This window comes from Puntigrus tetrazona, chromosome 24 (assembly GCF_018831695.1).
Source record: "Puntigrus tetrazona isolate hp1 chromosome 24, ASM1883169v1, whole genome shotgun sequence".
In the NCBI taxonomy this organism is placed as follows: Eukaryota; Metazoa; Chordata; class Actinopteri; order Cypriniformes; family Cyprinidae; genus Puntigrus; species Puntigrus tetrazona.
The window spans coordinates 17,544,709-17,571,237 of record NC_056722.1 but is presented as its reverse complement, the minus strand read 5'-3'; the positions used below and the strand labels follow the sequence as shown (position 1 = coordinate 17,571,237).

The following is a 26,529-nucleotide window of genomic DNA, read 5'->3' as shown; positions in this document are numbered from 1 at the left end:
AGTTAAAAGCCTGTCAAAACACCCAGCTAATGGGTGAAAATATCATATGAACAGGACCAGAGGGTTTCCCTGCTGATATCTGGTGTTTTCACTAGAATCCTTTGATTTTGTTTGGTCTTGCTTTACTTAGTCACACACATGCAGGACAAAGAGGTGGCAGCCTCAATCTGGCAGACAGCAGATAAAGAGGTCTGATCTGAGGCCTTTGACCAGGAGGAACCAGGCAGGAAGCTAAAAAGGACCAGAGGCCTCTGGACAACATGTGGGAAAAAGATTTAATATCACCACAAAATTTAGATCCCCTCCTCTCTGGTCATTTTGTCAGGGATGTTTCCTTTCTGCTCAACTCAAAGTCTTTTCTTGCCTCGCATGCGTTTAAAAATGTTTGTGAAGGAAAGTGGAGGACAGGTCTAACTGTTCGTGACCCTGGCTGTGAAAACCCAGCTAAAGTCTATACTGTCTTCCACATAAAATCTTTCTTCATAATGTGAAGAACGTTCTGTGAAAAAGCAACCTTGATATCTTTAACGCTGACTGAGTAAAGCCATTTCAGAGATTGAGATCATAGTAAAATGAATGATTGAAATCAAACCTTTATGATTATGTTATCTCATAATTAGGTTTTGAGACTAGGTTTTAGCCTGAATTTCACATTTGTTTATACAGGAAAGTCATTTGATGTGAGGCTTGCTGATTTTTTGAAAGGGAATTACACAAGGTTATTTGATGACAGTGTATCAAGAAATAACATGTTTTTATAAGGCATTCAGTTTTTATATATGATCATTGCATATACATACACAAACATACGTGTGTATGATCAAAATACAGTAAGGATATGAATAGTTAACCGTTAAAATATTTTAAATCATAATTTATATTTCTGATCACATAGCTGACTCCCTATTCCAGTCTTCAATGTCACATGATCCTTCATAAATCATTCTAATATGTTGATTTTGTGCTCAGTAAATGTTATTATCGATGTTGAAAACATTTGTGCTGCTTAATATGTTTTATTAATATTTATAGCTGTAGTTTTTGCAGTTTAGTTGTATTCACACATTTACAGTGTTTTCCTTAATATACCACAATGTAATATTTAAAGTAAAATTCTTCATATATGACCAAAACCTTTTTCTCCTCGTGTCTTTAAAACAAACACAGATTAAAGGGCCGGCAGAGACACTTACTGCTGGAGTCTTTCTTGAAAGCCTTGCTGGTCTTTTGCCACAGAGTCTTGCAGTCTTCATTCAGCTGAAAGCAGCGGGTCTTCTTCCACGACCTGGACTTCACCTTCAGTAGGTCTCCACCTCTCAGCAAAAACTGCAGGTCCTGGTCTCCCTCCAGACCTAAAGATCAAGAACATGTCAAGTTCATGCAACGGTGCAAATTTATGGCCAACATAAAATGTTCAAAGTCAAGTCAAATTATAAGAACTCTGGAATTCCAACTATAGAACCAATACCAAAAATACCCGGCATCAATGCCGAGTCCCGTAAAGTTCACGGCTATTTAAAAAGATTGTATCCATGGTTTCATAAATGCTAATACCCTGACACACCTCTCTCCAGACAAAAGCAGAAATGATCTTGCAGAATCTAAATGGCTTTGCCCAAGGTCAAAACCTGCTAGGTGAGCTCTAAGTATGGTAAAGGTTACTGTAAATGCACCAAAGATTCTTTGATACTCTTTGGTATTGTATATTTACAGTCCAAATCATTTTTTTGTTTTTACTTTAATAAAAATAAGGTATATGTTTGGCCATTCCAATTGATGGTCAATTTTACGTTTGAACAATTTAATCACTATACAGTATATCATTGTTATATTTAGTTTACAAAGAATTGTATTCTTTATTAAAGTATCATAAATAGCACTCATAATCTGAAAAATAACACATATTGGCCACATGCATCCACCCACACGGTGTTTGTATGCATATTGTATATAGAGATTGTTTGCTTCACACGTTTTTATATATTAGACAACTCCTGTCAATGCTGCAATAAAGAATCAGTCTTTTCAAAAAAGCTTTCACTTCCTTTTCAGAAGTGGTTAAATTTGGAAGGTGAACGGCTGATCAGACGCAAAGGCGCTGTCTGTTGTGACTCGTGGTAGGCTTAATTGATTTATGAATATCTCCAGCTTTTCTGACTCGAGGGTGTAGGCACAACCACAACATTGCAGGCATTTTTTCACAAGCTGCTGCCACAGAGGCAGTTTATGAGGCTCTGGCTGCACTTGAGCAGAAGGCGGAGAAATGGCGAAAAAGTTAAGCTGATTTCAGAAAGGCCTTTGAAATGGAGCTGAAAACATTTTCTGTGCTGAAATGGTTGCTTGTGTTTTCTCAGAAGACTATTCTGCGTGAGGTTTTATTTCGATGACACTAGTGTTACAGCTATTTTGAAAAGGGTGAGGTATTTAACATTTAGGAAAATGCGCATCAGACTTTTTGACTCATTCAAATCATACTCAGAGGTATTCAGAATGCAAATGTAGATGTTGCCAAGTTAAAATACTCATGTACATATATTCTTCAAAGACCTTTGTTCATCTTCAGATCACAAATTAAGATTTTTTTTTCATGCCCAGAGCCTTCTGACCCTCCAGAGACAGAGAAAAAAAAACACAACAACCCTAAAGTAATGTTTCTTTTCTGATGAAATACAGACTACCTTAAAAATGTCCTTAATACCTTTTTGGTTCTTCAGTCGCATTGCTGTCTATGGAATTTCAGATAGTATCTGACCCTTGGTAAAATACAAAGTTTACTTTTCTCAGACCTACTATCATGCATAGATTACTGGTAAACTGTATCGATCCTATATGGAAGAAAATTCAAAATTTTCTGCGTATACATATAGAATAATTTCTGCAATCTCATGGATTTCTAATAAATATTTTCATGCGGTTTCATGCAGTATTTAGTTTCAAAATCAGTAATCTAGGACTTTGTGATTCATGTCAAAGACAGCCGACTAAAGTGTTATGCAACCCAGAATGTGTGTCACTAAAATATGCCAAAACAGCCTTTTTCTTATCTTGCTAGCTTGAACTGAAACTCCCCAAAAAAATTTCATTTGTCATCTGAACACAAAAAGGTTATTTAAAGCATAGTGCCCTTTCTCGTACAATAAAAGTGAAAGGTGACCACAGCTGTCAAGCAAGTTTTTCAAAGCAAGGCGAAAAAAAACTTTTTGGTCTGATCCTCAGACAAAAGACTTGAACTATTATTAAGAAGCTATTATGCTGTTTTTTTTATAGCTCCCATCATTTAATGCCAGTTCACCTTCCGACACCTAGACATCTCTGCATAGCATTAAACACATACTTTATTTTTTAATCTTACAATGAATTCAAACGTTTACATGGCATTATCAATAGAATGCTTAAGATCTACACCAGTTTTCTCTGGATCAACCTCTGTTTAATTACAATTTGCAGGAAAGCACTTTATCTTGATTATTAAAATCTATGTAAACATAGCAACTTAAGTGCTCAAGTAAATTCAGTTCCTGGATGCAACAAAGGAAAATACTTGACGATTGTAATGCTACTTGTTCATGTGTTTTGAAGCTACTGTCATACTCAAGGCTTTTTCCATTCAACTGGAATTTCCATCTAAATCCTGAGTGCCACTATTTTCTTCAGGACACAAAGAAATGTGAAGGAGAAGTCCTAATTTAACCTTGCTTTTTCATCACTGGAATGTAGCCAGAGATTGAACTTTGATGAGTCAACCATCAAAACATTCATTGTTTCCTTGGAAAAGGTTTATAATGCTCCCCTCGTTTTTTTAGCAAAAGAAGAGAACAGATCTTCTCTACTGTAGTTTGACTTGAATGTCATTTAACATAAAGCAAAACATGAAAAAGAACAGGTAAATCCCATTCATTCATTCCCTATCCCAAATATTAAAAAACAGTATTATACACTTTTATGAAATAAAGTCGTGGATTTTTGTGACATGAAAATAATCCTTTATATTCAGAGTGCAGTTCCTTACAGCAAACAAATCTGAGGCAAAAACTACAAGATGTAGCAGAGATTGACTGACACATAATAATCCATAAACCAAACTTCTGTATGCGCTGTTAATGTTGTTTTTAAAATGTCGCTTTAAAATGTTTACATTGTGTACAACATTCACAGTGAGAATGAGCTCTTCTCTTACTTTTAACAATTCGAACGAGACAAGTAATACAGTAATAGTACTAAAAACTATAGCTGCGATTTCTGTGGAAACTTTACTTTCCGGGACTTAGCCCTCCATGGACTAAACTGCACGAGAGTTGTTGTTTAATGCGCGAGCGCCCGACACAAATTCAACACCCACCTATGCGTTTCACATTCTCTCGTGCCACGATCTCGCGCTGCTCTTGGTGAACTAATTCCTGGGATTTCGTCCTTTCGCGGAGCTTACGCACGCAAGACATGACCGAAATTCCTCTGCGAGGTCGACTGTTGTCGACTAAATTTGTCTAGATAAAATAACATGAAGCGAGAAAACCACGACGTTTGCGCGTCTCTTTCTATGGGCGGGTTCTAAACATGCTAAAAAAAAATCATCCTGTGTTTTTACGATTCATTTGTTCTGCGTATCTTCTTTTCGCATCTGTAAGTCTGGCGTGTTGTGACATGAACTGTGGTATTTAAATATATAATGCTGTAATAACAACGTGTACTTTTTTGTCTGTTGGTCCCGCTTTCTCGGCCTGCTTAAACACAAAGCCATGTTACGTCCTCCTGATAGAGGTTTCCGTGTACCCTTTACATCTTGCCAAATGTCTACAAACGTGGCTTCTCCCTTCAGGGTTCAGGTTTATGGAAGAACCTTTGGCTTTGAACGAATCTTTTAAATGGAAGAATCGGTCTGGTTTGACTCCTAGCAATGTAGTTATCTGAAGTTTCCCCATAGGTTTGCTGACGAACCACGAGCCAATTGCATTCCAGGCGGGTTGTGATAAAGCATTTCATTGGCTGGACCTGCTGAATGACCCGCCCCCTTCACTGAACGAGTCAAAACTCGTGGCGGCACTAAATGAGACCGACTAAAGTGGCGGCATGTTTTCAATTTAGCTCAGCTTAAACTCTTTAACAAAAATAGATAAACAGCTATCCAGTTTGGCTATTTGGCATTCTTTTAGCTGTATTAAAGTCATAAACATAAAATGTATGTGGAATCGAAGTACGTGTGATTTGAACAAATCAGTGAACGAATCCAAAATATTTTTTTAGTAAACCGATTCGAAGATACGAGTCACTTTGATGAATCACTAGCTCAAATTTGGCATTGGGCGCCTTCTTCTGGTTGAATCCTCGCGTGACATTAGTTAACGTCAAGCTGAATTAGTCTAAGAAAGGTACACGAAAAGACTATATTAGCTCAACAGTGTGTGGCCTATTTATTTGTAAACTGCAATGCTCATAAATGACACGGTTTTATTGTGAATTCATGCATGTTTTTAAAGCTGTGTATTAAAGTTCATACATGCCGGACAAGTCAGCAAACTCCTGAAGTGATGGAAAATGTTTTAGGCCACTAAATATAAGGCTCCTCTACATTTAATAGCAGTTCTAAGTGTGCAACAATAAAAAAAAAATATGGTCATTACAAGTCGCATGACTGGACTCGCGAAAGAAGAAAACTAGGAAAATTATCTTTCAAAATGCGTTTTAGAGCAAATTTGTATACTTTGCTTGCATGCTTTGTATACAGTCTGTGCTAGTGTAACATTCAAAAGTTCACGTTATGGTGTTCATAGGCGTTACGAATAGCCTGTTGACTCTTTAAATCAAATGTAGCCTATTTACTTCTCGCGCGGAACAAACATGACATCACTCCAAAACTTACCGAATCTGCCGGCGATTCCATTGGCTTCCATGATTCCTGCTGTTGATTTGTTTGGTGTTTGCTTTCAGCTGTTGTGTATTCCAGTCGGGAGAAAGCCCTTTCGCGTCCCAGACTCACTCAGAGCCGCCCAGATACCGACGGGATGGGATGAGCAAAGCCCGTGTCCTAAACCATCCACTGACAGGAAAGCGCAACGCGCTGCCGAGTGTGTTGTGTGTGGAGCCCGCCTTTTACCAGGGCAGTATCGAGAATTCGCCAACACCCACAACAACACCGGTCTTTCAAGTCTCTCTCAGTGATGCCCTGAAAAGTTTTAATCGTTTCCACCCATTCTGAGCGACTAAAGTGTCGTTCGGAAAAGTGCCGCTTTCTCGGCGGCTTCCAGAAGGAGCTCTTGTTCGTGGCTGTAGGGATGGTTTTAATTCGCTTCTTCAGACGTGTCGTCCTGTAAACCCACTCTGATCAAATGAATCAGACCTCTTAAACTGACCCTGCACCTAGATGCGTTTCATAAGCGCGTCACTATCTTATCAGTCAGTGTAGTCTTTTATTTACATTCAGTGTTTTCAGACTGAACCATGTTTCATTTCGAGTTCAAGTGATTGAATGTTATAACATCTCAAATCTTGTTTTCTTGTTTTGTTTTGTTTTTACCGTAGGCCTATATGTTCCACCTCTGGATGGATTCATCTGAAGTGGGACCTTGCATAAATGAAAGGTTATTTACAGTTTTTTTTATGATGATGGGGATTTTGAAAATCATCCTGCCTGGCGACTTTTAGCACACCCTTTAAAACCGCCAAGCCATACTTGATCTTCAGGTATGTAAAAGGTGTGCATGTTATTTTCGGATTGGATAACATGTTAACTTACGTTATTAATTGTCGGTCATGTTGCATGCCATCACAGTGACTTACCAGCACTTGGCTTATCATTACCCAAATGTAATTATAAAAATGAAAACTCGTTCTTTGATTTTATCTATCTATCTATCTATCTATCTATCTATCTATCTATCTATCTATCACGTAAAAATGAACAAATACAAACTGTTGGTAATGCACATCAGTAAATGTACTTATTTTACAGTCTGTTAGAGAAGCTTTCTCCACTTGGGCCTGCCATGGTTGCGTTTATTTGACAAAAACATTACTAATATGACATTTCCAATTGCAGTTTTTCTCAGTCACTTTGATGCATTTTCTCAGATTAGAAATGAAATTCTCAAAACTACTTGTCCAACCAGTCACTTGTGCACAAAACAAAAGCTTTCAAACGTCTCTCATTCTTTTGAACAGGTTGCAGTTGCTTTGGTACATTCACGCAACTGATTATTTAGTATTTGTTTGTGCTTTACATTATCGGTTGCTAAAAACATCACCGGTGGCTCGAAATCTAAGTCCCTGTGCTATAGTCTTACCCCTCAAAACATCTTTTCTACGCATTTATTAGACTTTTTGTAAATTTGCCATGAATTATGCAAGTGAATATTGACTTTCACTAATGTAGATCAGCCAATATAATAAACCAGTTCTCTGAAATAGCTCAAAGGTGCTTTTCATGGACATTCAATTGGAAAGCATATAGACAGAAGAGTTACCAATTCTGACGAGGGAAAATGACCAGGGTCAACAGCTGTGAGGAAGATGATTACGTATGGATTGATGGAAGGGTACAGAGGAAGAGGCAGAAGAGTCCAAGGACAGGGGCACATGTCAGACGAAATAAGGGTCACTATGTTGTCCATCATGGGACCCAATTTTGTCCAAACAAGAGAGACATACAAATGTAATTGTATTTTAGACATGAAACATTCCGTTTTGAATTTTTGTTTTTAATGTTGCCCGTCTTGATTTCTCCTCGAGTTGCTCGGCAGCGCATTAAACGCACTTGTGTTTTGGTGTTTCAATCATGTTACTTGTCTGGCGTTAATGAAGCATTAATGACGATCCCTTGAGCCACACTTATGATCCAAATTAATAATAATAATAATAATAATAATAATAATTCCATACATTTACATAGCGCTTTTTGACCGATGTACTCTTTATGTACCTGTACGATGTAACTGTACTCTTTTCGAAAGACATCCTGGTATTTTTAATAATTTAATAATTAAACCGTGTTTATTATATATACATACATATAATTTAAACACCAATATATATATATATATATATATATATATATATATATATATATATATATATATATATATATATATATATATATTATCATTGTAAAGATTTAATTTTAATAAAGTTTTTAAAACGTATTTTGTTTTTGTATAGAGAAAGCTACATTTCATTTTTTTCTAAAAAGAAAAATAGATACTTTTTATCAGTTAAATGCATCCATTCTAAAAATAAATAAACTAATAAAAATAAAGTATTGTACATTTTGTGGTTTAAATGACTAAATGTTTTAGTTTAAGTAAGAAATCGCTCTGATCACGGAGCTTTTAGGAGGCTCGCTCTGTTACTATGGTGACGCCCTAAACACACAAGGCGGTGAATGTAGTAAAGGGAACTTCTCCATGGTGCCATTCAGTGTATTTATTATTTCTGCATTCACGTTTTGTTAGGCTATTGAGACATATGAGCATTTATGGCACGTTTATATAACGTTAAAACTCTTTCGCTACGCACCACAAAAATATAAAAGTACGTTTAAATTGCATTTGTCAAAACAATGGCCGATGAAACTGAGCCAATAGCTTCAAAGAGCTCTGAACCCGCCACGAACCGACATAAACCATCATCAAACACAACTCAGGTAAGAGAACGACTACTGAACACTGTATGATGGTTACTTTAACAGTGACTTCTTACAATTACATTCGTCAGACAGCAAAATCGTGCCATCATTTATGCTACTCACCCTCATGTTGTCTCAAACTGTATTCAACCCAACAGTAAATGTCATGTCCTGTTTTTGGAAATCTCTCTTGTGTGTACAGGATATTTCTCATCTGCTGGCCAGCATATTCAACGACCTTTACACTATAGAGGTGATTGGGAGGGACACTGTTTCTAATCTTAGTAAATCAGGCAGAGGAAGCAACAACTACCATGAAAAATTTGTGGAAGACCTACAGCAGGTGCCTCTCTTCACATTCGAGCAAAGTCTCTCTCATAAAATGTGATATATATATATATATATATTATATAAACTTTTGAAACAGACATTTTGGGATTCTTTTATGCATAGAATGTTCAAAAGAACAGCATTTCTTTAGTAACACTTTTTGAAAAAAAAAAAAATCTTTTTTAATTTGTATTAAAACTGAATTTTCATGATTTTATCAGGTGCATTCTGAGTACGGCAGGCGGATTCAGAACGCTGACATGCTGGAGACACACATTATACAGGCCCGAATACAAGCTGCTGCAAAGGAGGAGTACGATCGCAACACAATCATGGAAGAAGTGGGTGAAGCCTACCGTCAGCTGGGTCTTCCCCCAGGTAGGTCTCTCTAGCTATGTTTATTTACATTAACAACCTATTATTTCTACTATACACGGTGTGTCGGTCAGTTAGTTAGTAGCCTTATGGCATCAAAACCCTGAAGGATCCTCTTTGTCTCCGAAGTTAAATCAGCTTTCAAATGGTGTGTGGACAGTGAGCTTCTTAGGAGCAACAACTTGATTTGTCCACTGGATTATACAACATCGCACACCCCAGTTGTTAAAACCCCAAAAGGTATTATTTTACTTATAAAATAAAATAATAATAAAATAATTGCTTAATATAATACTGGCATTTTACCATTTTTGCAGGCACGTTCACTCCAGGCTTTGCCCAGCCCACTGTCTCTTATAATATGCACATTTCCACCGAACCACAGGACGATGGTTACACTCCTCTCCACACACCTGTGCATTCGGCCCACAGACTGCTGGAACAATCAGAAGAGACACTCACGCTCCCTTCCTCTCCAGAGTCCAGCTCCATCAAGGACACAGAGGTTTGCCTCTGAACTTTATATCATTTTCCTTAGATCAAAGGAGTAGAACGCGATTTTTTATTACGTCACTTCCTTCTTTTAAATAAACACTGCAGCCCCAGATCACGTGATAAACAGTATTTGTAAGTGCATAGTTATCCTAAGATGTAACTAGCTATACTCCTATAGATTATGATTTTAAATGAATATTTTGCTTGTAATTTTAATGTTTCTGATGATATCAGTAAATAAATAGAATATTTGGACTTTTAATTAATCAATTTGACAGCCCTGTTAAAAATCTTATTTTGTCACACTGCAGGATAATTTTAAAGGATCTAGTACAGTATTATTTCATTTTTTCTACTCAAAAGCTAGGTTTGGTGCAAAAGACCTCTTGGATGGAGAAGCCTAGCGCTCAGAGTCAGGCAGAAGACAGGACTTCCCGGCAGAAACACAAAGATCGACACACGTTCCTGCGCAACCCTCGTTTCCTGCTCCCAAATGCTCAGCGTGGGGGAAAGTCTCTCATCATGCCAGGAAAGAGGCCAGAGAATGTGGGAAAGGGCAGGAAAAACACTGGCAGAGAGAGGTGTGCTTTTCATTTAATGTTTTTTTGCTTAGAGAGACACCCGATACTGATTTATTTGATCATAATTTCTGTAACCTCTATAATTAGCTAGTACAAATAGTATGTTAATGAATTATCTTTAATGAAAAAGTACACATAGCTCCTTTAATTAATTCAAATCAAATAGGCCACTTTATGAATTTTCTTATGAATCCCTATTAGCCTTGTCCTCTGTTGTTGCTTTGTTTGTGTTTTGGTCAGCTGTATTGAACCATTATTGCCATAATATTTGTGCAGCTTGGGTAGGGGAAATATGATACACCCATAAGATCACACCCTTTTGTCTGCCATGTATTATAAACGCTAACCTGAATGTATTGTAATATATTTCTTCATACCGTATAGCTCACGTAGACATCTGAAAGCATGACATGCATTTGGAGTCCAGCAGAATGGATTATTCCACAAACATAATCATGTCATGCAGGCTGTATAAGTTTTTATTTATTGTTCTTTGTTAGCCTCGTTGTCTCCCAACCCATATCCCCCATCAATCAAAGAGAACATTGGAAATGGAATCACTCCATTGACCAACTGAAACGTCTCTGGCCATTTAAATGAGGTTTTTCCCTTCACAGCGGCCAAAAGAATCACAAGACTATCAAAGTGCCTCAGCTGACTCTCTGCATTTTCGGTCAGTGAGCTCTGTGCGGTTCTTGTTTTCTGTTTCTTGGCGGTCAACAACAGAACAAAAGATCCTGTTTGAATGAGATACTTCATAAAGTGTGGCTTTGCAGTTCATAGAAAGCATGTCCTCCAAGAGTTTAGTTTCAAATATTTGACTGTACACTTGGAAGTACGGTAGTCAACATTTGAAGTAGATCAAAAACTTTCATCAAAGTTGTCCTAAAACATAAACCCAAAATGCGCTCTTGTCTTAGGTCAACTTCAGATAATTTTTTTTCAAATGTTGGCTACTGTACATATTTTAGTTTACTTTTTTAAACACCTTTCTCCGTGTTTAATTTCTGAATGTATGACGTATTCTGCTATAGGGCAAGTATAGGTTCAAATCTTCTGTAGAATATAAGTAATGATCGATGTACGTCATCTGATATATATTAGAATAATTATCTTGTTTATTTATTTGAGTATTAACATATCATTATTGGCTCATTATTGTCACAAAATTCCCTTTCTATCTCAAGTCCTGATCCTGCTCCCATCTTCACTGCGAATCCACCTGTAATCTTCTTCACTGACTACAAAATAGGGCAAGTCTATGAGGTAAAAAAAACCCCTCGTATTTCATTCATTTTCATTCATTTTGTTTCATGAATACTGCAGTTTTATTAACTAAATCAGTAATGTAAGGTTTTTATTTTTAAAAACTGTAAAAGTTCATTAGATTTTCCCTACTGCGCCACTTCTGAATGATTTCTTTCAAGTTCAGCATGTTTTCAGCTCTTAACAGTGCCCTCTGTTTTCTGTAGACTGCGGTGGAGCTCAAAAACATGACTGCGACCAGCCGTCACATTCGAATGATACCTCCAACCTCGCCACACTTCTCTGTTGGTTTGGGTGAGTCTAAAGAAAAAAACCTACGGACCTCATGAAAGACTCGTTTATGTCGCCAGGAGTTCTCTTTGCATAGTTTACATGAAAGCTGTTAGGTGGCAGGGTCATGAACGTACTACTAAAATGATTAAACAAACTAAAGCTAAGAAAAACTATACAGACATTAAAAAAATAATGACTAAATACAAAATAGCTGAAATTACGTTTTGAAAAGAGAAATTATATAATAAAAGGTCTAATTCAAATGTAATTAAATGTAATAAAGTTTAATTAAATTAAAATGTACTAATCTGTGATAGTAGATCAGTGGCACTACAATAACCCTGAATTTCCCAGGATTCTGAGGAATTGTTTATTAAAACTATGGTATTTACCCTGCAGCTTGAGGAAGTAGAGTAGGGAAACAGTGACATCTAATGTTAAAAATGTGAAATAATTACTGCTTTGAGATCAGAAGAACAAACTGTGTAACAAAGCTTTGTTCCACAGGCAGGTTCCCTGGTGAGGGAGGGATTGTCGCTCCTGGAATGAGTTGCCAGTATATGGTGCGTTTTGCTCCAGACTCCCTGGCTGACTACGAGGATGTTCTGGTCGTGGAGACGCAGTTGCCATATCCTCTCATTATACCGATAGAGGCCCGCAGACCCCCTCCAATACTCAGTTGTGAGTCAAAATAAACTGAACTCTTTCAGCATCTAGATCTTAAAGGGATAGTTCAGCTAAAAATGTAACAAAAAGTAACTGATCAGTAATAAGGGATTTAGAGTTGAATCAATGCCTCTCTGCTTTCTGTGTACCAGTGCCTGCTGTCATGGACTGCGGTTACTGCCTTGTGGGAGGAGTGAAGTTTATGGAGGTTTTATGTCGGAATGAAGGATTGAGCGCGGGAACATTCTGTGTAATGCCAAAGAAACAGTGGCCTGCCTCAAGCCTTAGGGTAAGCATGCAAATCGTGACATGAAATCTCACTCAGTTCATATTTAAGATTCTTTTCTTTGACACAATTATTATTTCTAATAAATCTCTAAATTTCTAATAAATCTCATCATTTCTTAACTGGCTGAACATGTCAAAATAAACTTCTGTGCTCTTTTTTTCTTCATCTGTGATCCGGCTTGAAGTGAAAATCAAATGTATCTATTTTGTAAATGTATGTTATTGATCTCATTGTGAACTATTCTCATCTTTTTTATTTTCTTAGCTCATAATTTTAAATTAAAATATCAGAAATTGATGAAATGACAGACTGATACATGCCGGACTTTTCCAGTCATTTCATCATCCACTTTAAACATAGTCTATTCATCCAATCAGCAACCTCAACATCAAAATACAGAAGACAAGATCTGTTACGTTGCTTGTTTTAACCTTTTGTCTTAGGATGTTGTTAACAATCATGAATAATAAATCTGTGTGTCTCAGTCTGCAGTGAAGTCTTCTTTCGCAGAACATCCTCCCTTTGCCATCAGTCCCTCTATTTTCTGTCTTCTCCCTGGACAGGTCACTGTCATAGAGGTGAGATGTTACTGACTTAAGAGCGCACAAATCAGTTAATACAGTGATAGCCGAAATTATTCACATATTAAAGAGGTTTTCATTTACATTAAAAACTATTTATGGAACTGCATGGGATGGAAGGAATCTGCTCGATCATTCAAAATGATGGACCTCAGCCCCATCGAGCAAATTTGGGTCAAGTTGGAAAGTAAATTGGATAGATCTATTGTACAGTCAAAGGAAATCCTGTGGCTTGAGAGAGACTTGCAGAAGACATGGCATAACATTAGTGTTGAAGTTCTAAGGAAATACTGTATTTTGACACTGTGCCAGTGAGATGATATAGCAGTTGCATAAAAACAATATGAATCACTTTTTCTGATATTTGTTGTGCTAGTGCAACCAACCATCTGCATGTTTTATGAACGTTATGAAATAAGATTTTTGGAGGCAAAAACATTCTGTATTTTCAGATCTGTCAGGTGTTCCAATAATTAATCACCATCAGTTATTAAAGTACTTACGTATCTTCTAGACAATCCAACAATACTAATTTAGTTTAATCTAACTTCTAAACTCTATTTGATTTAACTGACAGGGTCAATCTTTATGAGATGGTATAGCGCACCAATACCCTCATTAAAACTTTTGGCGATAGTAATTATAATTTAAAATAGTTAGTAAAAGATATATTATCCAAGATCCTCTAAACACTTTTATTATGCTAATGTATGCACATTTTAGATCTTGGGAATACAGTGTTTCATGAAGTCTAGTGTGAATGATATTCAGTAATCTGCTAGTGTGTGACTCCTTATGTTTGGATGTGTTTTTTTTTTTAGGTTGTGTTTTTCCCCGCAACTGCTGACATGGTTACTCAGGACTTTACCATTGTCTGTGACAACTGCCAAGTGAAGGACATCACCCTTCAAGGTAGGAAGTCAATTCAGTAATTTTTCATCTGAAATTGAAAGCAAAAATTTCCAAAAATATATATTTCTACATGTTTTAATACATTTTCCCAGGTAGAGGTCAGCTGATCACCGTGGAGCTGGTTTCAGTATCAGGTGGAGATGATCAGCCTGAACTGGGGGAGTTGTGTGATATCACAGCTGAACATTATGTCAGATTCAACCCAACCAATCCGCATTCCACCTTACAGAAGATGGTTGTCGTGAAAAACAATGCGTGAGCTACCTCTTCACATCTGCTTCAACGTACAGCAGATACTTGCTGGTGTGTTTGTAAATCATTTCTCATTTACGTGTAGACACTTGGAGCTCCCGTACCACTGGCAGATCATGAAACCCAATCTTCAATGTCTGTTGCCTGGAGAGACTCCAGACCCTTCAAGCATTCAGCATCATCTTGATAGAGACAGTGTGTTCAGCATTACGCCAGTCATGGGCATCCTGAGCCCTGCAGAAGAACATGAGTTCCTGCTCTCGTACAGTCCAAAGGATGTATGTGCACTCACATACAGACACATTATTGATATAATGAAATAACACCCAGTTAAATAATTAAACTTTAACTAAAAAGAGAAAGCAAGCTATAAAAATACATTGAATTCCAAAACTATTCAACTGTTTAGCGAACACCATAATAGTATATCTATAATATTAAAACATTAATCTTCTATCTGTCAAAAGTTGAAAGACTACCACAGTGTCTGCCAGCTGGTGATCATGGATGTTCCCGATCCACCCTGTATCGGTGACGATGGGTAAAATGAGCTTTACTTACTGTTTGATAGTTGAATTTAATATTAATTTAGGATAAGTGTAAGATTGTTCATGTCGTGTAGAAACTACTGTGTGCTGATTTGCAGGACGTGTCTCAACACGGCTCTCCGTGTAAATGATGTGACCGTTTTAGAGGTGGAAGTGAAAGGTTCTGCAGAGCCATATAAGATTCTTCTTGAGCCATATGCCATTTTAATACCTGGGGAAACCTACATAAATAACACAATCCGCAAGAGATTCAAGGTAGCGCTGAGTCCAAAGTTCAAAATGACTCTGAACTTCTTTCCTAATAGCATAATTTGCATCATAAAATGTTTTGAAACTCTTGTCTTTGTGTTTTAGATGTGGAATCACAGCAGATCAGTCATTCACTTTGCATGGGAGAGTATTATTGACAGTCATGTAATTGAAGTGGAGCCTTCATCAGGGGAAATAGGTCAGAGCATGAGCAAACAGATACACTGTTCAAAAGTCAAATGTTAGGATCAAATAAAGGTATCCCTGGAGAACATAAGAAACTTAATTCAAAGAATGAAAAAATTCCAAACATGTATGAGTCTGTCCATTAATAAACAAAACAAGTAAATACTTTCTAACGTGCTTGCTTACAGAGATGAATGAGTGTTTCGATATGGAGTTGGCACTGACTGGAAAGAATCCGGGTCATTTTACCTCCTCCCTGCAGTGTCACATTCAGCACCATCCTAAGACTATAGGACTGGCCATTGAGGTCACATTTAAGGTGTTTGAATTCATTTCCCAATGATTTATAGCAAATCACGAATGTAGCAAATTATATTCCGTTCAAATGAATTATGCTAATATGGTGTTTCAGGGTCCGCATTGCTCAGTGAATGTGCCCCGTCTGGATTTTGGTTTGCTGGAAATAGGAAGTGAGAGCATCTCCTCCATCTGTATCACCAACCACAGCCTGTTAGATGCCCACTGGAGCCTAGAGGAGCTGTCCAACACCAAGCCGCCAATCAAAGGCCAGGTACAACACTCCATCTAAGCTTCCTATTAAATATTACTAGTATTATAAATCAGCACACAGGTATTTGTAAAATGCTTTTGTATCCTTATTCAAATTCATCTGCGTTCAGATGCATACGATTCCAGATAAAGGTGTGTTGCCTCCCCTGGCGTCCTGTAGTGTGGATGTAGTCCTCAGAGCCCTGCACCGCCAGCGTTTTGAGTCAGTCCTACAGCTTACTGTACTCAACGGCACTGGCTGGTGAGGAAATAACACATATCATATTGTGTCTGAGCTACAAGAAAAGAATACTAAGCAAGTTATTGGTTTTGTCACATATTTGAGTGAAGGTGTGCTTTGGTTTGTCTTCAGTCACATCTCTGTACAAGCAGTCGTCCAGTCTCCTCAGGTGTGCTTGCTGAGCTGTGAGCTGGAGTTGACTGATCTATATGTAGGTGTTCCACAGACAAGCAGCGTTATCCTGTTTAACCAAACACTGCTGCCAGCCTGCTTCACCTGGAGCAAGGTGAGACAGTTTACGTTACGCGTTTATCTCAAACTGTTCGGAAAACCCTAGCCAGCGTTCATGTTATGGAATGGTAATGTGGTGACACTCACAGATAATAAAGTCAGCATTTTTTCTTCATAAAAGTTTTAAGACATAAGAGTTAAGTCATAAGAGTTTTACATGTAAAAATACAGTTGAATGAGGTGAAAGAGCCTAATAAAGCCTGTTTTATTTTATATGGAGTGAAGCAGTCAAAAGCATTCAATATTGCTGTGGTTTAATGTTGTGATATTGTATAGGTTTATACCAGTACGTTTAGTCATTCTCAAGGTGTTCTCTTCCTGTCAGCTCAAAGGTGATCAGGCTCATCTGTGCTCTGCAACCTTTAGGCCCTCTTCAGGCACTCTGGAGCCCAATGCCAAGGCAGAAGTGTTTGTATCATTCACAGCTCGCACTGTTGTATGTACTGTAACACCCAAAGCCTAAAATAAACAGTATATTACAGCTTCAGTGCAACACATTATTGTGAATCCATTTTTATGTTTTTAGGAGGAACTGACTAAAGTGGCTGCAGTTTGTGAAGTAAAAGGAATGGAGAGTCCATTATTGCTGGGATTTTTTTCTAAAGCTAAACCTCTCAGAGTTTCCTACTCACTGCCCTCTGATTGGTAAAGTCACATTTACCTCATATTCACATTTCCATGTCTTTGTTTAGTCATTTTATCAGTTTGGTCATTTTATTCATTTTTTTAAAATTAAGACATGATTGCAATGTCCTCTTTTTTCTGCTTTATATTTAGTACTAATTCAAGGGACGCTGATCACCAACCAATCACACTGCACTTCACTGAGCACGAGCCAGCTGTCATTGGCAAATCTATCAAACGTCAGTTGCTGATAACAAACCACACCGCTATTACTGCTCCGTTCACTGTTGAAACAGAGTACTTTACTGGATGTTGTCCTTCACAATTGGATAAAAACTCTAAAAGGTAAAGTATTTTATATTAGTTCCAAAATATTATTTACAAAAAATGAATCTAATCTAATTAACTACTAGCCTAATATTGCATTTGGGGTTGGTAAGATTTTAAAAAATGTTTTGTAGGTGTCTCTTATGTTCATGGATGCTTTTTCTGTTTTAATGTGTATTAAAATGTAAATCTGAATTTTTAGCATTATTATAGTGTCACATGATCATTTTACAACATTCTTATTTTCAATGTTGAAAAAAATTGTGATACATCATTTTTATTTTTATTTGTTATGAAAACTGATACAAAGTTTTCAAATTTTCTTTGATGAACAGAACAACATTTATCTAACATAAAAATAGCAATATTTTAAATGTTGTGTAACAAAATATTTTTTTCATGATTTCTAAATTGTTTAAAGTTTAACTTAGTCATTAATTGTATGATTTTAGTTTTATTTTATTTAATATTTTAAATTATTTATTTAAAATTATTAAAATTATTATTATTCTTTTCTGCTCTTTTCTTTTTGAATATTATTTAAAAAACTTTCCAGGAGCAGTGCACCTCTTCATTCCATCCAGGCCCAAAAAATACAGCAGAAAGCATATGATGGTTTGTGGGACCTACTTTTTTGTGCTTAGTATTAGTAAATGTGAAACAGCAAAGTCAAAAAGCCTTTTCTTTCTTTGCTCGCAGAATTTGTAAGCTGTCTTCTTTCCCACGGAAGAGGCGCAGCGTTCCTTGTTGAACCTGACAGTGGTATGCTCGGCCAATTTGAGACTCAAACCATCAATATCACTGCTTTCACCAATATGTGGGGAGATTATGAAGACAATCTCATATGTAAAGTATGTCACAAAACATTTCATTTCATTCTAAATATTTAGCCTTTTTCGAAATAGCTGAGTTACAACGATCCTATCTAAATTTTTCTTTCAGGTTGGAGATCTAGATGCAGCTTTTATTCCTATCAAGATGTCTGTAAGGGGCTGCCCAATTTACTTTCAGATGATTGGACCACAGCCTGACAACCAGAACCAGGGTCCAATTATACGGTCAGTGTACTATTAGGATGCATTAGATGTTGCAGTTTACATGCAAAGACTGTTATTTGATATTTATGATTGGCAGGTTCGGAAGCCATGTTTCTGGAGGAGACACTGTGTCACGTTCTTTACGGCTCATTAACACCAGTCCATACGGTGAGCTGTTTTTCACATGAAGTTCACAAATGTACGTACATCAAGTTTACAAAAGTAGATACATCACGGCGTTTTCTGAAACCTCTCAGATATCCGTATGGATTGGGTCACCTACAACTTGGAAGTTGGCGATAGTAAACTGATAGATCTACTGGTTGCATGTGGTGAGCCCTTTCCTCTGAAGGATGCCGATGGCAATGAGGTTCTTGGAGGGCTGGACTCATCCGTCATGTTCCCGCCCACATGGGATGACAGCCACACCCCCAGCAGAGAAGGAACAAGCTCCACTTTCATGACCAAATCTGTGAGTCTAGGCTTAGTTTTTATAGCAACATCTCATAAATTATTATTATTATAAATTTCTGGTGCAGCTTCACTAAGCAAACAAAAATGTCAGACTGTTTTTTTCTTTTATTTGCAGGACGATTTTAGAGAGAATGAGGAAGAATGTGACGGAGAGGAGGGAAGAAGCCCATCTAGGGCTCTGGCTCCGGTGAAGAAGCTGTTTTCTGTGTTTCTGAAGCCTCATGAAGGAAACGTCTCTGACTACCCATACTGCATCACTCCACAGCAAATTGTAGGTTATGGCAATCACTACTGTTCCAGGTTCCATTGTTTTATTTTCGTGTCTGGTTGTAGAGCATTAATGACTGGAATGTCTGATGATGAAAAAGGCAATTAAAGGGATAGTTTACTCAATAATGATAATTCTGTTATTAATAGATCTGAATTACAAAAAGTATTTTCATAACTTCATAAAATTATGGCTGAATCACTGATGTCACGTAAACTATTTTAACGATGTACTTCCTACCTTCCGGGCCTTGAACATTTCAGTTGCATTCGTCTATGCAGGGTCAGAAAGCTTTTGTATTTCATCAGAAATATCTTTGATCGTGTTCCAAACATGAACAAAGATCTTGAAACGACACAAGGGTGAGTAGTAATTATTGACAGAATGAATATGTACCCTTGAATATGTATTACAGGTAGTTCCAGCAGGGGGCAGTAGCACCATTCACGTGTCTTTTACTCCTCTGATCCTGTCATGTTCAACCAATCAAAGATGTATGGGTTATGCTCTGGGTTTCATGAACCTGGACTGTAAGGTATGTTAATCATGTCCACCTCACCTTATACAGACTGTTACATTAGCATCACTTTCAAAATAAGAAAAGTTTTACAGTCAAGACTGTGTCGTATCACTATTATTTCTCTTGCAGCTTGCTTCATTAACTCCAGGTAAAGTGGATAGAGCTCAGGGTTATGAACTAGAACCTTTGAGGCTGGACATGCAGGCTAATGTAAAACCTGCCATGTGAGTTACAAATTTCATTTAAATTAATTTAGAGTACAGTATATTCATATAGCAACCGCTTAGCCCTTTTAGCTAATACAAGTATCAGTATATTGTGAAATCTTTTAGTGTGCTTCTACCGCAGGAATTTCACATAAGTAAATAATTACATTATATATAACAACTGTAAATCATTGCGTGTGTGTTTAGTTTGTCGGTGCAGATGGCGGAGGATACAGACGTACTGGAATTCACAGCAGCTGCTAGCGATACACTAGACACAGCATCACACACACAGGTGCACTTCCAACAAACAATATGTATCCAAATCAAAGACATTTCCTATTGACGGTGGGAGGTTTGTGTCTTTTCATTCTGAATTCCATTTAGAAGGAATCCAGGATAACTCGGACGTTCCAGCTGAAGAACAATACGGATATGGCCTTGAGCTTCAGACTCAGCACACTTCCTCCATTCTCAGTGCTGCTGCCCCGACAGAGCCTTAAACTGATCAGCAGCTCACCCTCTCACAGACACACAACGGGACTCTCTGGACCAGGAGACGATCAAACATCACTGCTGTTGCAGCCTAAACAAATCATGCAGGTCTTATCGTTTCTTTGCTCAATCTGTGTCTTGCCTCAATTGGAATCTGTGCTAAATCTGTGCGATCTGACACAGGTTAAGGTGGCTTTCCATAATTCAGCTTCATTCTTGACCTTTCTGAATGAACCATGCGAGGATACTGAGGCTCAGCCCTCTGCTACTCTTCTGTGCAACGATGCTGGAGAAAGGACACTACAGTTTCAGCAGAGTTTGACCATTCAGTACAGCAATAACAGTGTACAGGTGTGTATACAGACAACATTTAGCTCCTTTAAATACCTGAAATACACCAGCCACAGAGCAAAATATCCTGGTACAATATATCCAGTATATCCTGGAAAAATAGCTTAATTTATTTACAGTGTAAAAGGTAAATAATTTTCCTTTAGTTTTCAAATAATGAATTTAAAGTCATTAAAAAAATTATTTAATTTGTTAAAATGTAATTTATGTATTATTTATCAAATGTAAATCTAAACATTACATTTAATTTTTTTATTTATTTTTCTAAACTGCTACGCTACTTTTTTATTTAAATTAATACTTTTATGATGCCTTGAATTGATTTAAAAATGTGACAGTAAAGATATTTCTATTGTCACAAAAGATTTTTGTTCTTTTGAACTTTTTTTTTTTTTTTTTTTAAACAAATGGACTATTTGGACAATATTATCAATACTGATAAAAAACAAATGCTTTTTGAGCATCAGCATATTAGAATATTTCAGAATGATTACGCAACACTGAAGACTAGAATGATGGCTAACACAGGAGTAAATTTTAATTAAAAAAACACTGTAACAGGAAAAGTTATTTTAAATTGAAATAAGCTAAATGTATGATCAAATAAATGCAGCCTTGGTAAGCTTTAGACTTCCTTTTAAAGCAATATAAACTAACAGCCTCAACCCAAAACATCTGTGAACCAGAAGCAAGCTTTCTCCTTGACATCTGAGCTTTTGTAGCGAAACAAACAGATGCGTCTCAAGAGTTTCAACTGAATTTCCTCTGCAAGTAATCATGTCGTAAATACTATTGTCTGTTTCAGACAGTGTCCCTTTATGCTAATCTGGCATTACCCACACTGCACCTTTCCAGTCCCACTGTGGATTTTGGCACCTGCTTTGTTGGCCAAACAACTGTCAAAGAGGTCTACCTCTACAACAGAGGTGGCTCTTGTAGCTTCTGGACAGCACTTACAGGTGAAAATCTTTGGCTTTGGATGAAGCAGTTGCGGAGCGGTTATGAAGCTGCGTTAGCATAGACAAGTTTGCTGTAATAACTGATTGCAGTTTTAACCCCAGCTTTTATCGTCTGGTCTTTACAATCATGTTAATTACTTTCGATCTGGTTGAGCTAATGTTTTGTGCCTAGATTCTGAAGGTGGCAACGAAGTGTTCAGAGTGAGTCCAGACTCCGGTGTGTTGAAAGCTCTTGAGGATCCACCATCCTGTAAACAGCTGCTCCAGATCAGCTTCACTGCGAGGTACAGTCCACCTCACCCGATACATACATACACAACCTATCAAACCGTACTGTGAAACATACTTCATTCAAGAAATGGATAATATTACATGCCTGCAGTAGATTAATAACTTAGATTCAAGTCGAGTTTGAAGCTCAAAGTTTAACTATTACTCTATTTGCCTAAGCAAGTGCATTTTTCAAACTTTATATTAATTGCATTTTCTTCGTCAGTGACCAGAAAGAGTTCCAAGCTATTATCACGGTGCAGGGGGTTCTTGGAGAGACTCCTCTTGTCCTGAAGGTCAAAGGAAGTGGATCATTTGATGAGCATTTTGTATCTCCAAAATCTGACACCTGACACCGAGCTTCACATATAACTGGAGAGCTGAAACTTATCTCTCGGTCTCTGCATAGACATTCATTAGTTTGATTGGACAGTGATCTCTGTATACTTCAAATTCTGCATTTGTGAACGTTTTATTCTTTTAATTAGAAAAGATTAAACATAAACATAAGAACACAAGCGATTTTCAATGGCCTAGTGTATGTTTGCGAAGTAAGGATCAAAGGTTAAGTTGTAGTTAAACAGTTACTTCACACATACACTACCATTTAAAATGTCCTTAATTGTATTTTTTTTACACAACTGATCTGTTTCAAAATATTTGAAAATGTAATGTATTCCCGTGAAGGCATACCTGAATTTTCAGCAGTTGTTTAATATTTTTGTGGAAACTGTGAGATTCTTTTTAGGATTATACAAAGCTCAGCATTTATTTAAAAATCAGTTTAACATTGAAAAAGCCCTAATGACCTCAAACGTTTGAAAGTTAGCATACCTAGCATTTAAACCACATTATACTTTTTTAAATATATATTGTAAACATCGTAAATGATTTTTATTTTAACAAATGAGATGCATTACAAACCCTTGTAAATGACATCAGTCCTCAATTCTTCTGCTATATCCAAATCATCAGAAGGAAAGACCAGATCAGATTAATGCCACAAATCAAAGAGATAAAAGTTATTTCGGATCGCTCTTACAGATACAAGCGAGTCTTGTTTCCATGATCCGTTATCGCAGCTGAAATGCAAGGCACTTTAAAGTGAGATCTGAATGTTCTGAATGTCGAACATCCTCAAAAATAAGGCAAACAGCCACTGATGCGCACTACGTGTTTACAGCCAAGACTTCTAGCGGCTTGATTAAAAAGAATTTGTGACTGTTAGTTTCTCTGCGTGTCATCAGGACATTTGCATCTTGGGATCTTGCGACATCTTTCATCACTGGCCAGGATACTCAAAAACTGCAGCTGCTCCCATTCCGGTCCCGATGCACATGGACACCACGCCGTACCCTCTGCAGCAAAAACACAACACTTTAAAAAGGAAAATGGATCATAACCTTTTTTATTGCCAGATTTAAATCCTATATAGTTAGGTTTGCAATAATGCGTTAATCTATTGTAGTAATATGCTCCGTATTACTAACAGACCTCTTCGGACCCTTCTGTATCGTATTATCATACTGCATGATTATGCATGTTCACCTCTTGCGCCTGCGTTTGAGCTCATTGAGCAAAGTCACGACCTGTCGAGCACCAGTGCAGCCCAGTGGATGACCGAGAGCAATGGCGCCTCCATTAGGATTCACTTTCTCCATAGGAATGCCCAGTTTTTCCACACAATACACCGCCTAGGAATATTGTGAAAGTCGCTGTTAGTGAAAGTAAAAAAAAATAATAATACTGGTGGAAATCCAATAAAATCACCTGACTGGCGAACGCTTCGTTGATCTCAAACACATCAATATCATCCACAGTCAGCCCTGCACAAGCAAATGCAATAACACGCCTCATTTACAATTGTTATTTTGGAGTAATGAAAAAGGAAAATCCATTTTAATACATTTTTAAGCACCGGTTACTACTTGAATATAAATGGCTCGTATGAACATGGAGCAGATGTACTCTCACCAGCCTGGTTGAGGGCTTCTGGGATGGCAAAGGCTGGGCCAATGCCCATGACGTCCGGGGGAACACCCACCACAGCGCTCGCCCTCAGCACCCCAAAAACAGGAAGTCCCAGTTTCTCCACTGTAGACCTCCGCCCAATCAGCACTGCTGCTGCGCCGTCACTCACCTGACTGGCATTGCCTGCAATGGGAATTAAACGTTTGAGTTATTGCATTTAACGAGCAAATGGCTTTTTCAGAAATTCTGAACATGCACACACCAGCTGTGGTGCTGCCCGTTTCTTTAAACGCTGGTCGCAGTTTGGCCAGGCCTTCGAAGGTAGTCCCGGGCCGGATCCCATCATCCTTTGTGACGGTAATAGTGCGCTCAGTGCCGCTTTCATCCACAAATTTAGTAGTGACAGGTGTGATTTCTTGATCAAACAAGCCCTTTTTCTGTGCCATGGCTGCCCTAGCCCACAAACAATTAGTACAATTAGTTGTTTTGAGTGCATTTTTTGCTAAACACCAACAGCAAGAATTTTTAAACTACACATAAATGTCACGGCATCACCTACTTTTGTTGGGAACTGAGAGCAAAGCGGTCCTGTGCTTCTCTAGTGATGCCAAACCTCTCAGCGACGTTCTCTGAGGTGATTCTAGAACAAAACAGAAAAAAAAATGTAATGTAAAGACTAAAGCGGAGTATAAAAGAAATAACAAGCATACCCCATGGGAATGATGCAGTCTCTGGCTTTCTCATTGTCCATCAGTCGGGGACTGAGGTCTCCAGGGTTATTCGGTGAACGGAGGGACATGCTCTCCGTTCTGCAAAGAGAAAACAAGATGAACAAAATTAGGTATAAGATTCAGATTTAAGTAGCTTGCCCTATGCGATGATTAATTCTACACTACCTTTGACATCCATTACTGAAATCAACAATTGCAAGTGTAGCATACTAACCCACAGGCAAGTCCCATGTCATACGAACCTCCTCTGATTCCACCTTAGAACACAGAAACAAATCATCTTTGACTATAACACTGTATTTTATTACGGTGGGACCCAAAGAGGACATACATTGAATTCTTACCTGCAATATTAAAAAGTGCTTGTAATCCAGAAGAGCACTGTCTGTTAACAGTATAGACAGGAACAGACTCAGGAAAGCCGCTGAAAGATAAAGAAATTCTTGAATTTGCAGGCAATTCGAATGTTTAGCAATATCTTGATTTATTATTCAATTACTAATTTTACCTATAAAAATGTGCAACTCGAGCCATCAGTGCACCCGCACCAGGTTGTAGTACATTGCCTGAAAAAATAGCATTACGTGTATATTAATGTTAAAGCCAAAAATCACTGAAAACTCAGGCCTTTCAAGATGAAGAGGAGTTTATTTCTTCAACGAGACATTTAGCATAACATCACTTGCTCACCAATAGATCCTCTGCAGTGAATGGGTGCCGCCAGTAGTCTAAACAGCTGTTAAAAACATACAAATAATCTACAAGTAATCCATACGATTCCAATTCATCAGTTAACTTTTTATTATAATAAACAATGTCGCCATTACTGCATTTTAAATTTAAACTATTGCTACATTGACAAATCTGTTCCTTACAAACAGAGCTTTTTGCTTCATAAGGCGTTAACTGAGGGACTGATTCTGACGGCACCCATTCACTGCAGAGGATCCATCGGTAATGTTCAATTTCTCCAAATCTGTTCTATTAAAAACTCATCAAGATCTTGGATGACCCAAGGGCAAAGAATTTTCATTTTTGGGTGAACTATTCCTTTAAAACCCTTCTTATATCATCGTTATTAACACTGTTGTGTTTTAGTGTATCTTGTAACGTTTTGTCCAGGCTAACTGTCATCTTACCAACACACACATCCCCTAATAAAGAGGGTCTCAGTCCCACATCCTGCAGGACTGCACTCATCACAGCACTAAGAAGCTCATCTGGGGTAGTGTCCTAAAATAAAACAGAGATACAGGCTTTAATACCGAACGATGTGAATGTCGCCTTGAAGCAGTCATACTGGCCGATATCCCACCTTAAAGGATCCTCTCTTGGCTCGGCCGATGGCTGTTCGTAGTCCATGAACCACAACGATATCATTTGGATCAGCAGCAGAAGCGCTGCACTGCCTCGTTCCCACACGACTGTGTGACAATAGATGTCCCGACAAAACCTGCACTCTCTGCATTTTATGTCAAAAATGTGGGCACGAAAAAAATAAAAGGATAACGGTTTATTGAGATACACGCAGACGGTTAACAGGGACTAATGTGTGAACTATGCTCTACATTTCTGATGATGTTTCCTGGTGAACCTTG

At 37.7% G+C, this 26,529-nt stretch overlaps 3 protein-coding genes across 5 annotated transcripts in view; 1 reads left to right on the top strand and 2 right to left on the bottom strand.

Annotated features, from left to right (window-relative positions):
• The window catches only part of plcd1a (phospholipase C, delta 1a), an 18,746-nt gene extending 12,457 nt beyond the window's left edge, over positions 1–6,289 (bottom strand). The window contains exons 1-2 of one of the 2 annotated variants that reach the window (XM_043226467.1): positions 5,858–6,289; positions 1,194–1,352 (exon numbers count right to left, since the gene is read on the bottom strand). In XM_043226467.1, coding sequence (XP_043082402.1) covers positions 1,194–1,352; positions 5,858–5,888 — 190 coding nt within the window. In that variant the 5' untranslated portion in view covers positions 5,889–6,289. Of the gene's footprint in view, positions 1–1,193; positions 1,353–4,339; positions 4,556–5,857 lie in introns of those variants that run through there. The other variant, XM_043226466.1, reaches the window with a different exon arrangement.
• On the top strand, positions 6,273–23,508 carry dlec1 (DLEC1 cilia and flagella associated protein). 2 transcript variants are annotated; one of them, XM_043226464.1, is made up of 39 exons: positions 6,273–6,390; positions 6,517–6,678; positions 8,817–8,957; positions 9,166–9,322; positions 9,449–9,559; positions 9,637–9,824; positions 10,178–10,395; positions 11,583–11,661; positions 11,868–11,955; positions 12,442–12,615; positions 12,753–12,889; positions 13,375–13,467; positions 14,292–14,382; positions 14,475–14,637; positions 14,720–14,912; positions 15,102–15,175; positions 15,281–15,437; positions 15,537–15,630; positions 15,806–15,936; positions 16,030–16,188; positions 16,298–16,428; positions 16,540–16,693; positions 17,024–17,134; positions 17,225–17,343; positions 17,476–17,667; positions 18,206–18,264; positions 18,349–18,500; positions 18,592–18,707; positions 18,784–18,854; positions 18,944–19,158; positions 19,276–19,431; positions 19,844–19,963; positions 20,078–20,172; positions 20,362–20,449; positions 20,542–20,757; positions 20,833–21,000; positions 21,806–21,959; positions 22,132–22,243; positions 22,456–23,508. In XM_043226464.1, exons 4-39 carry the CDS (start codon positions 9,205–9,207, stop codon positions 22,580–22,582), a joined length of 4,824 nt encoding a protein of 1,607 aa, XP_043082399.1. In that variant the 5' UTR covers positions 6,273–6,390; positions 6,517–6,678; positions 8,817–8,957; positions 9,166–9,204; the 3' UTR covers positions 22,583–23,508. The 2 variants fall into 2 exon arrangements, with proteins under 2 accessions (XP_043082399.1, XP_043082398.1); XM_043226463.1 differs by lacking the exons at positions 6,273–6,390; positions 6,517–6,678 and adding an exon at positions 8,359–8,632.
• Positions 22,924–26,529, bottom strand: acaa1 (acetyl-CoA acyltransferase 1). Its single transcript, XM_043226469.1, has 12 exons — positions 26,247–26,529; positions 26,071–26,164; positions 25,440–25,497; positions 25,276–25,355; positions 25,146–25,188; positions 24,911–25,009; positions 24,760–24,840; positions 24,463–24,653; positions 24,204–24,383; positions 24,000–24,055; positions 23,778–23,923; positions 22,924–23,587 (listed from the first exon to the last, which is right to left on the bottom strand). Exons 1-12 carry the CDS (start codon positions 26,397–26,399, stop codon positions 23,512–23,514), a joined length of 1,257 nt encoding a protein of 418 aa, XP_043082404.1. The 5' UTR covers positions 26,400–26,529; the 3' UTR covers positions 22,924–23,511.

What these genes read in the sequence shown, in the direction of transcription:
- dlec1 (XM_043226463.1), top strand. Translation starts at nt 8,549, where the DNA reads ATGGCCGATGAAACTGAGCCAATAGCTTCAAAGAGCTCTGAACCCGCC. An exon ending in AGCCGCCAATCAAAGGCCAG is followed by an intron (nt 16,189 to 16,297) that starts GTACAACACTCC and finishes ATCTGCGTTCAG; the next exon opens with ATGCATACGATTCCAGATAA. An exon ending in TACTCACTGCCCTCTGATTG is followed by an intron (nt 17,344 to 17,475) that starts GTAAAGTCACAT and finishes CTTTATATTTAG; the next exon opens with TACTAATTCAAGGGACGCTG.
- acaa1 (XM_043226469.1), bottom strand. Translation starts at nt 26,399, where the DNA reads ATGCAGAGAGTGCAGGTTTTGTCGGGACATCTATTGTCACACAGTCGT. An exon ending in CGAGTTGCACATTTTTATAG is followed by an intron (nt 25,356 to 25,439) that starts GTAAAATTAGTA and finishes TTTATCTTTCAG; the next exon opens with CGGCTTTCCTGAGTCTGTTC. An exon ending in GCTCTCAGTTCCCAACAAAA is followed by an intron (nt 24,654 to 24,759) that starts GTAGGTGATGCC and finishes TTTGTGGGCTAG; the next exon opens with GGCAGCCATGGCACAGAAAA.